The following is an 11,366-nucleotide window of genomic DNA, read 5'->3' as shown; positions in this document are numbered from 1 at the left end:
AGATATTTTGAAGATAAATTTTCAAAATCTGATCAAATCTCATGGAAAACAGATATTTTGAAGATAAATTTTCAAACTCTTATCCAAAATCAATGGCAAAACGCTAGCTTAATATTTAGCTACCGTTTGAAATTTTGTCCCATTAAAAAATACGTTACTCTACTTGGATAAATCTTGAAGGCTTTGTTAGTATTTTTGTTAGTCAAAGAAGCATATTAATTAGCGTCATTTTTTTGCGCGGATTGCCCTTCTTTTGGGGTGGTCTTTAAATTTTGCCCCTCATATTTGTGGTCTTTAAATTATGCCCCTCATATTGCTGGTCTTTAATTTTTGCCCTTCGCATTGCAACTCTGAGCGTTCACTCAGAAATCATGAGGTTCTGAGTTCGAACCCCCGCTCAAGCATAAATTAAAAAAAAAAATTGCAAGCAAGGTTTGGGTCGTGTGTATGCCGGACCCGGCATACTCTTGTTAAGGCATTACCAAATTTATGCCGGACTCGGCATGCCTTATGGGTAGACTTGGCATAAGTATGCCGGGTCCGACATAACTTTGATAATTACTTAAGAAGTTTATGCTGGTGGGGGAATACTTTTAATGGGCAAACTTTTATGCCGGACTCGGCATAAACTTGTGAAGGAATTACCAAAGTTATGCCGGGCCCGGCATACTTATGCCAAGTCTGCCCATAAGGCATAAGTATGCTGGGTCCGGCATAACTTTGGTAATTCATTTACAAGTGTATGCTGGTGGGGGCATAGCGAAATTTAAACTCTGTCTTGTGATTTTTTTTTTTAAATTTTGACTGTGTGGGGGTTCGAACTTGGAACCCGTGAATTTTAGTCGAAGGGCAAAATTTAAAGACCACCCCCAAAAGAAGGGAATTCGCAGAATTGCCCAATTAGCATTGGTAGGATTTGGTGTCACTTCGTTAAGATTTTATGCCAACTGAGCTACCATCAGAAATTGAGTAAGCTTTGTGGTCTTAGAAGAGTTAGGTCAATGTAACTTTTTCGGGGCATAAGTTCTTAATTGCGTAACAAGTACAATTTTTTTTTTAGACAACTTTAGAGGTAACTATAATTGAAGTACTCCCTAGTCTCAATGTGTTAAAAGCTATTGAATATCGTTTATTTTTAGAATTCGTGGTATGTAACATGAAAAACTAGTACTTAACACTGCTGTTAGCGGATTTTGACTTAGTAATTAAGAATTATTTAATTCCTCTTGTTTTTGTTTTCATTTTCCCCCTTGACTTTGTTTATTATACTTATATATAAGGGAGAATATGAAAGTTTTATCGTCCTCGCATTTTTGATTGACCATTCATGTTGCACTAAGTGTGTTCTAGCTATTGCATTTTGGTTGGTTATTCCTAATTCTTAACACCAATTATTTTTCTTAAGTTCATTCGACTGCCTCTTTAATTTGTATAATATTGATATCGTAATAAATTTTGGTGGTTTTTTTTTTTTTTTTTGCTCTTTACTCCCTCAGTTTTATATTATAGAGCAATATTTTTAAGTTTTACACTTCGTTCAAAATAAATATTGAGCCTGTTTGGATGGGCTTAAAAAAAGCAGCTTATAAGCTGAAAATAGCTTATAAACTGCTTTTTTTAAGCTAAGCCAAACAGGCCAACTTATTTTTTTGGGCTTATTTTAAGCACAAAATGACTTATAAGCTGGCCAGTCAAACACTCAAAAAAACTGAAAACAGTTTATAAGCTGTTTTCAGCAACTTATAAGCTAAGCCAAACGGGCTCATTGTACTATTATATGTAAGAGACAACTAAGAGGCTTTTTTAGTCCTCACAAAAGTTTCCAATAAAATGTCAAAATTTTCAATTAATTACTTCTAGGTCCTAATCTTATTTTTTAAAATCAAATTTACTTTTTGTTCTTAAGGTTTACTTTTTGAAAACTGTTGAACCTCCTACCTTATTTTTCTAGTTTTTTGGTTTTCTATCCGGTGCCCGGTATCTACATTTGAGTCCGATTAATCCAGATAATTCGCATTATGTGTCGCTCATTCGGGGGAAGCGCTCCCTCCAAAGATTTTTTCATACCCAAGCTCGAACCCGTGACCCCTAATTAAGGGATGAGCAGCCCCATCCGCTGCACAAATTCTGTATTTGTCTTAAAAGGTCATTAACTATGTATAGATTATTAATGAACAAAATAACTTTAAAAAAAATAGGATCCAGAACTCATGAACGTCAAATAATTCTGAGTTCATATTTGATTTGAAGTAAATAATTTCATCAAAATGAAAGCAAAAATATTAAAGGAGTGAAATGAAAGTTTTGCTTTTATATATACTTATATGAGTGTAATGACTAATCTTTTATTCTTGAAAATAATAATCAAGACAAGAAAAATAGCGACAAAGAATAATATTTGATTTTAAGAATTTGTGCGGGGGTTACAATCTTTATGAAATCTTAAATAAAAAGATGTAATCCTCTGATCCTTCTCCTCACGATACGGCCGTCAATCAAGGGCTTTGCTTGTTCTTGAATGTTGAGATTTCACTACGAATGCGGAGCCGAGCTTTAATCACAATCGTAGAGGTATGGAAACTTGCAGCTCACCACTAGGAGCAAAGACTTCTTAGTATGCGGAAGACTTGCGGATGATAGCTTCTCTATGTATTTTTCTTGATGCCCTTTTGGCTTTGTGAAGACCCCTTATTTATAGTTGCAAGAAAGAGCTAGGGTTTGTATATGATTGGTTGAACCATGTCATTTGAACACTTGACGACATTTGATCGGTTCTTCTATTGACTTGACATGCTGTGTCACTTATGCACGTGGCACGATTTTATTGGTCCTTGACTTGACTTGGCGTGCCACGTCACTTGATACGTGGCATGGACCTTGGGCTAATAGAGTGGGCTCATCATGTGAAGACCAACTCAATGGACTAGCCCAGTGAAATTGAACTTTACTTTAAATCCATGTGTTGGACAAATAATTTGATCTTGGCTTGGGCTTGATATTTCTTCAATTTCGGAAATCCGAATTTTATATGGATTTTAATTCAAATTCATGTGTCTACAACGAGATTTAAATATTACTAACATAAATGATATTTCTTTAATTAAAATATCTACTTTTATATGTTGGGTTTGGGTCTGAGCTTAGCACGGACCTCATGAGACTAGTAAGTTGATATATCATTATACCTGTAGTCAACCAGGTTTCATTTCTTGAAATGTTTTTATTACTTATTAGAATATTAAATACTTTTTTGTTTTTCCAGAAGGTGGAAGTACCGAAACAGTATTATATACATTGAGTTGATATTGTTTATTCGAAAATCTGCAATGGATAACCAACAATTTGTAAGGTTGATGAAAAACTAAACATAAACCAATTTGTTACGACAAATCTCCAACGGTTTCACCTTGTAAATTAAAGTTAATAAAATATAATATCACTATGTTCTCCTAATAGGGAGCATATTCACGAATTATTGGACTGGAATATGTATATAGAACAACAATAATAATCTCCAAACCTTAGCTTCTATTCTTTCTTCCAGCCAGAAAAAAGTATGCATTTTGGATTTTTACTTGAACCATGTATTTACTTGCATTATTTTAATACTCTCTTCGTCTCAATTTATGTGGTTGTTTTCAAATTTCGAGTGTCAAACGAGTTTTTCATTGATTGGCAAATTTTTCATGTCTTCTGAATATTTTGAATGGTTAACTATTGTGACTTATAGTACTCTTTACGTAATTTTCAAATATATAAATTTTATTTTAGAAAACTTAAAGATTTTATATTCAAATTTATGACCAAAAAAAAAAAATACTATCAGTATTCGAACTGTGACACATATATTGAGACAAAAAAACAATAGTTAACATTTGATATATTGATGATTTTATTTCTATTTTGGTAGATTATTCCATGTGCAGTGTCACTAGACACATATAATAGACGTCTTGTGGCATGAAGTTCATGCAAAAACTCAAATGCACTATTGGGGATTAGAACTTAGATATGTAATAATGTATGTAATTTGGGATAATATAAATATCTTGAGCACTAGTTTAAGTATTAAACTTGCTAAACATTAGGTGTCATTTGGTTGAAAACGAGTTATCACAGAATTACTAATCCTGAGATTAGTTATTGCAAGATTAGTTATTCCATCTTTTCACATCGATAAAATAACACTATAATCCCGGGATAACTAATTTCGGGATTAGTCATACTACGATTTTACCCCAATCAAACATGGAATAAACTTATCTTAAATTTAATCTCAAGATTATTCCACCCTCCAAAGGGATAAATAACCCCGAGATTAAATTTGAGATGAGCTTATCCCACATTTGGTTAGAGTAAAATCGCGGTATAACTAATTTCGCAATTAATTTTTCCGGGATTGTAGTGTTATTTATTCATGTGGAGGGTGGAATAACTAATACCGGAACATCTAATCCTGATATAATTTGTTTCCCAACCAAACGAACCATAATATTACTGAAGTTTTCATGTATTAACCCAAAATTCATTTGATGTAATATAGCGTGGTTTTTATCAGGGATTAAACAATATGACGCCGTTCTCTTCTTTGAGTGCAGTTTTGTCATATACATTGACAACTCAATTATAGCCGTTACATAGCTGCCTCATGACAAAAGTCACCAAACTCCTTTTTTAAAAAACAAAATTCGACCGTTAAGACATAAAAATAACACCCCCTGTTTCTAAACACACACAAACTGAAATAACCCAAGAAAATCAATCATTTCTTGCAAAGATACAAATTCAGACCCACAAAATTTGAAGAAAATGTCAGTAACAGATGATCCAAACTCGTTTGTAATCGATGAGATTTACGAGTTCTCAGCGCCCAGATTTTATGATTTCATTGATGAAGAAACAGAAGAGGATACAAGGAAAGCTCAACTTTGGTTCCACATTACAACCAGCTATGCTCCTTCTCGTATGCTAAATTTATTATATTAAAATTCCATGTTTTTTTTTTTGTATTATAATTTGGTAGTTAAAATGCCATGGTTTTATGTTGATTCTGTATTCAAGAAATTAGGTTCTTTTAAATTTTGATACTTTACACCAAAAGGTTATGGGTTTTTTTTTGTTATTATAATTTGGTAGTTGATAAGTGTGGATTCTTTAATTTATTTTGTCTGATATTTTAACATGTTTATCTTACTTTCACAACTTATATCAAATTTTCTTTGATTATGTTGATTTTTTCATTCAAGAAATGTGGTGTTTTTAAAGTTTGATACTTTACACTATTTGGGTTATGGGTTTTGTATGTCTTGTAGTTTGGTAGTTGATACTTGCGATTCTTTAATTTATTTTGTCTGAATTCTAGTTTATATATGTTAAATTTATTCTTTAATTTTAATTCTTAGAGTATGTTAAATTTATTATAATTTTTCTTTTATTTTCTGCTTCTATTGATTCTGGATTCAAGAAATTAGGTGCTTTTAAATGTTGATACTTCACACTATTTGGGTTCTGGGTTTTGTATGTTTTATAGTTTGGTAGTTGATAAGTGTGGATTCTTTTATTCATTTTGTCTCAATTCAATTCTGATCATGTTTATCTTACTTAACAACTTAGTTACTCCTACGTGTTTTTTCACCTTTTTTTTGGGGGGTTGGGGGAGGGGGAGGGCCCACAGTAGCGGAGCCAGGATTTTCACCTAGGGGTTCAAAAATACGAAGAAGTAAATACACTAAGGGGTTCAACATCTACTATATATACACACAAAAAAATAATTTTAACTTTGTATATACAGTGTAATTTTTCGCCCACGGATGAACCCCCTGGAGCCTACCTTGCTCTGTCCCTGGGTGGGGGTAGTGGATGGGGTGTGTGTAGGGGTTGGGCGATCAAAGAAACTAGCGGGCCGATCACTAAATAGATACAAGTAGGTGCAAATTCTAACATCATTGTGGTTGGGGGTGGGTGGGGTGTGGGTCGGGTGGGGGGGGGGGGCTTCATTTCATTACACATATGCATTACTTCTATGAATATATGACCCCAATTATTTGATTAAAGAAAGGAGGATACAGTGTGCAAAAAAAGTATGGAGGGAAGAGAGGGGAGGAGTCTTGATGTAATTGGATGTTAAATTTTGAGGATCATTGACCTCCAAATTGATATTTTGCTATTTCCCCCAATTTGATGTTCTTTTTTATTTCATTTAATGGAATCTGTAATAATGCAGGTAACTTGTATACAGACAGTTAGTGGTAGTTCAGATGCATTGAAAAAGTGCTCTACTTTATCATACAATCAATGAATGTTTTGACTTGACTGTGAAAAACTTCAAATACACACCAAATAGTATAGTTAGAATAGGAGAATTTAAGAAATTGTATGTGCTCCACAACAGTTATTCGTGTCGAATAGGTAGAACCAAACAAGACCGAGTACTAACTTGTTATGTAGCTGGATCGGGATAAACTTCTATCCCATTGAACAATGTTTTGACTCGTTAGGTCGGTTAGTTTCAAAACTTGATTCTTCAGTTGATGTTGGAAGGTGTCTAGTGGAGATAGGAATTGAAGATTCTTTTAAAAAGTGAGGGATTACAGTTTTTTTTTTTTCAGTATACAACTGATACAGCTTTAAGTGTACAAATACAACATCATACAGTTTTGAAGCCTGTTTATTTTCTGCTTCAAGAGATAAAAGACTGAGGGTGTCAATTAGTTGGAAGGAATAGTCTTACATTGGTATAACAATTCTGTTTCCATTCATCTGTTTATCCCTGGCAATTTCAAGGCTTTATGTTGCTGCTGTTGATTCTCTTTATTAGAGTACCAATTTGAGATGGCATGTTGATTTTCTTCTTTGTTTTTTCTGTGTTGACTTTGTCCAGCTTTTATGCCAAAAATCAAGAATGCTAGTAGAATGGTTCAACTTCAGACCCTATGTGATTTCACTGATGCTGAGGAGTTGCAGGATAATAATAATAATAATACAAGGTCTGCAACTACTTTATATTGCACAAAGCTCCTGAATTCTGATCTTATTTTGAATTATGTTCTTACTGGTTTCAATGTACTGATGTTACCGTCTGTAACAGGCCTGCAACTGAGCTCACTTCTTCTGAAAGTAAGGAAGAGGTAACACCAAATTTGATCATCAGTGTTCCTAATCCGGTACGTGTCCATTAAGTTGTAGAGCAGAAATACCATTTGCACCTCTTGAATATAATCTTGGGCTTTTTTCCTTTTTGGCCATCGTCCGAAATTAACTACGGGTGCTAACCAAAATATACAAAAAACCTAGACACTGATTATGTATATCATATGTATTTTGTGTATACCATATGTATATTTATACTTAATATACAAAACTGATATATTTTCTGGCTATTATTCTTTTGAGAGGTTCAAAAATGTAATTATCCCTATAATAATCTTCCAGGAAACTGAAGAGAAGCAGTCTACTGTCCAAGGTCAAGTAACAGAAACTAGCACGCCACGACCACTAACAACATCTCAGAAGAATGACTCTCGGAAGACGAACTCCAAGACGCAACAAACAGCCAAAAAGATTGCAAGCATACTTAGAAACCCTTCAGCATTAAAGTCAAAAACTCAATCACAACAGTCAAATCCGAGGAGCTCTAATCAAGCTACTATTAGAAAGTAAGTGGCTCACTGATATACCTTCTTGGCACTTTGAAATTTTTCTTAATACTTCTTCGGTCACAAACATTGTTTTTGTCCTAAAAAAGTTGGTGAATTTCTTTTTGCTGATGCACAGGCAAGCAATCATGAAAAGTGCTGTTGGAACTCCAAATTTCGCACAAGAAAACCAAGCAGTAAAGAGACAAAAACTAGAAGAAGGAAAATCTAGAAAGGTAAGTCTCTCCTTTATATCTTCTCTTGATGTGCATTGTGCAAAATATTTCATGTTACTTTATGTGATCTGGCTTTTTCTTTCTTTCCAAATTGCTAGATTCTTGATATCAAACCTCAACATTTGCCGCATAAAACAAGACTTGGGGTAGCTAACAGCAGCTCTAAGTTGTTCTCGTCAGCAGCTAAAACTCGAAAAGAGGAGAGAAAGGTAAATCATGACTCTTTTTCTTGCACTTAATACATGCAAACTTGAATACTCTGAATCTAACTTAACTCTGTGCAGATGTATGCTAGGCCACTTGTTTCCCCCTTTGTTTCAACAGCAGAAATGATAAAGAAGTTCCAATCTGGCATGAGCAATTCTATTACAAATGTATGCATTGGTACTTTACTACTTATATTGTGATCAACTTCCCTAGACACTATTTTTGAAGTACATTCATCACCCAGGATGATCCGACTGGACCAGCACAGAGGAAGCCGAAACTTACATTAACCAGGCCTAAAGAACCTGAATTTGTAACTGCTCAACGTGTCCGTCCAACAAGGGTGAAAAGTTCAGCTGAACTTGAGGAAGAAATGATGGCCAAAATTCCCAAGTTTAGGGCTCGCCCAATTAACAAAAAGGTACCTTATGTCACACATATATGGAAACTATGGAACCTCCGTAACTCTTACAAGATTTTTAATCTTTACTTATGATCGTACCATCCAACATTATTTTCTAATTTGATAACAGATTTTGGAAGCTCCAACTCAACCAGTATTATTACCTAAAAGTGCACCTCAACTTCCAGAATTTAAGGTATTGTATAGTTATGCCAAAGAAAGCAAAGAATTGCGAGCAAAGTTGCATATCGGGAACAGTCTGTTTAATATCTTTACTTACGTAGGAGTTTCACTTGGAAACAATGGTAAGGGCCAATAAAAATGTGGATACAACTTCAATTCAATCAATGGAATCTTCTCAGTGTCATCAGTGGCAGCCGCATCTTACAGCACCTAAATCACCTGTTCTTCAAACATCACTAAGAGCACGGCCTCCAATTGCCAAAAGCACAGAAGACCTTGAAAGGGAAGAACTTGAAAAAGCTCCAAAGTTCAAGGCAAGACCCTTGAATAAGAAGGTAATAGCATCTGGTGATCAATTAGAGTAAAACTCCTCTTTGCTTCTTTTAATTTTTTTTCCTTACTTTTTCAACTTGTAGATTCTTGAAAGTAAAGGAGATATAGGAATGTTCTGCAACACAAAGAGGCAGGTAACTGTGCCTCAAGAATTTCACTTTGCCACAGATGAAAGGATTCCACCTCAAGCTAACTTTGATGATCTGTTTGACAAGGTTCAATCATTTTTCTTCTTTATATTGTTTTTCTTCTTGTCCTATATAGCGCACCTCTTTCTCCTCACATGCTTCATGTTTTCAGCTTTCCTTGAATTCCCAACCTCAAAATCACAAGACTATTCCCAGAAACACTATGCCAAATCCTTTTCATCTCTACACTGAGGTATGCAATGAATAATTCTACATCTTGGTTTTTGGTTCTAAGCTTAAAATGTAGTTCTTTCCTCCTGACTTGGCTTTTTCCTGAATTCAGGAACGAGGAGTTGAGAAAGAGAGGAAGTTGTTCTCTGAACTTCTACAGAAACAGATGGAGGAAGAGAGGTCCAGAAATCCTAAAGCAACTCCATATCCTTACACCACTGATTATCCCGTGGTATGAAAATTTTGTACCAATTCCTTTGATTGATATCTATCCTATACCCTTGTCGCAAATATGAGTTTGCTCATTTTATCATGTTATCTTTCCAGATTCCACCAAAACCAGAGCCAAAACCGTGCACGAAACCAGAACCTTTCGAACTTGAGAGTCTCGCTAGGCATGAAGAGGAGATGAGAAGGGAAATGGAAGAAAGGCAGAGATTGGAGGAGGAAGAAGCTAAGATGAGATTATTTAAGGCACAACCAATCTTGATTGAGTAAGATCTTTGCAGAATAAATCTTTATACACAGTATACTTTTTAGTAATACTGAATGATGGCTTATATTTTCTACCTAATAATGCAGGGATCCAATTCCAGTTCCTGAGAAAGAACGGAAACCGTTCACTGAGGTTCAAGAATTCAATCTACATGTAAATCACCGTGCTGTTGACAGAGCTGAATTTGATAAGAAGGTATAATCTTTTCCCCTTTATGTACGTTCTTAGACTTCCGCATGATTCTTCCACTCACCTTATAAGTTGCTGTGCAGATTAAGGAGAAAGAAATGATGTATAAGAGGTATCAAGAGGAGGCAGAATATGCAAGAATGGTAAGCACATATTATCGACTACACTATTCATAGCTATTATTTTCATGATAAAGTTTTGGACTAATTCATATTTCCGGAAATGTGTAGATGGAAGAGGAGAAGGCCTTGAAACAACTAAGGAGAACTTTGGTGGCCCATGCACGACCTGTGCCTAATTTTGATCATCCTTTCCTACCTCAAAAGTATGTGAAAAGCATATTGGAAATTTGCTTCTTAGTTGTCCCATTTTCATTGTCATACTAAGATGATATATTCTATACACATAACAGGTCTTCCAAACAATCGACGAGACCAAGTTCACCCAAGATACAGGTTATTAAAAGGAAAGAGAGGAGGAAAATGCTTTGCCCCTATGCAGCAGTTTCTAGTGCTGCCTCTCAAATGAGGTGATTGTGATGACAGATCAATTCAAAACCAGAGAGATGATGATTGTTCAAGAATGCTTGAACCCCTCCTCCTCCCTCGTGGGAATACTAATTCAAGAACGCATTGCAAGGTCACTGCACAATGGAATTTTTTTACCAGCATTAGTCATGTGTGTAACATGCAGTTCTGTAATAACAGAGCTCACACTGTACTTTAATCCATTTAACTAGTATTCAGTTAGCTTAACATACCTAAGAATGACAGATAGCATTGCTTTGTATCAAAACTATATGTAGATGATGAGCAAATACGACGGCCTATTATTGCAAACAATAGCCAACTGGAAAGCAAGAGTTATGCTTTTAATCTTCCAACCTAACAAGTGAACTTTACACAATTTGATCTATCAAAGAAGCTTGTATCAAGATATCTAATTATGAGTGAGACGGCTCAACTGCACTATTGAGAACTTGTTTAACATGTTAACTGCCATATTCAATCTTTTATCAGGGGATATTCAAGCACCTCAACATAAATCTGCACTAATCTATTGAACGTAAAGTTTTGTAGCTAGCTTTGCAACCTGATATGCAATGGCATGTTATGCTCAATAATTTCATAGTACTAATCATTCAAATCTTATTAGGTGTATTTTTGAGCAAAGCTCTTGTTTTCTGGTCAACCCCCTTCTCCCTTGCACCTCCCCAAAGAAAAAGAAAAAAGAAAGAAAATCATTTAATTTTTTTATGTATTACACAGGAGAACTGGAGAAGGAATCAGGTAAGTTCCAGGCCGTTTGTGTAAGATCATGAAAATC

At 34.9% G+C, this 11,366-nt stretch overlaps 1 protein-coding gene across 1 annotated transcript; it reads left to right on the top strand.

Annotated features, from left to right (window-relative positions):
• Nucleotides 1-4,668: 4,668 nt before the first annotated feature.
• On the top strand, nucleotides 4,669-10,976 carry LOC132636604 (protein TPX2-like). The gene is made up of 18 exons (XM_060353551.1): nucleotides 4,669-4,963; nucleotides 6,881-6,986; nucleotides 7,088-7,163; nucleotides 7,432-7,655; nucleotides 7,774-7,870; nucleotides 7,969-8,079; nucleotides 8,155-8,244; nucleotides 8,322-8,498; nucleotides 8,611-8,676; nucleotides 8,765-8,998; nucleotides 9,080-9,211; nucleotides 9,297-9,377; nucleotides 9,468-9,587; nucleotides 9,683-9,849; nucleotides 9,938-10,046; nucleotides 10,124-10,183; nucleotides 10,271-10,365; nucleotides 10,453-10,976. The coding sequence occupies exons 1-18, from the start codon at nucleotides 4,810-4,812 to the stop codon at nucleotides 10,571-10,573; spliced, it is 2,220 nt and encodes a 739-aa protein (XP_060209534.1). The 5' UTR covers nucleotides 4,669-4,809; the 3' UTR covers nucleotides 10,574-10,976.
• The last annotated feature ends 390 nt before the right edge of the window (nucleotides 10,977-11,366 follow it).

This window comes from Lycium barbarum, chromosome 4, assembly GCF_019175385.1.
Source record: "Lycium barbarum isolate Lr01 chromosome 4, ASM1917538v2, whole genome shotgun sequence".
Taxonomy (NCBI): domain Eukaryota; kingdom Viridiplantae; phylum Streptophyta; class Magnoliopsida; order Solanales; family Solanaceae; genus Lycium; species Lycium barbarum.
Note: the sequence above shows the minus strand (reverse complement) of the source record. Positions and strands in the feature narration are given on the sequence as shown.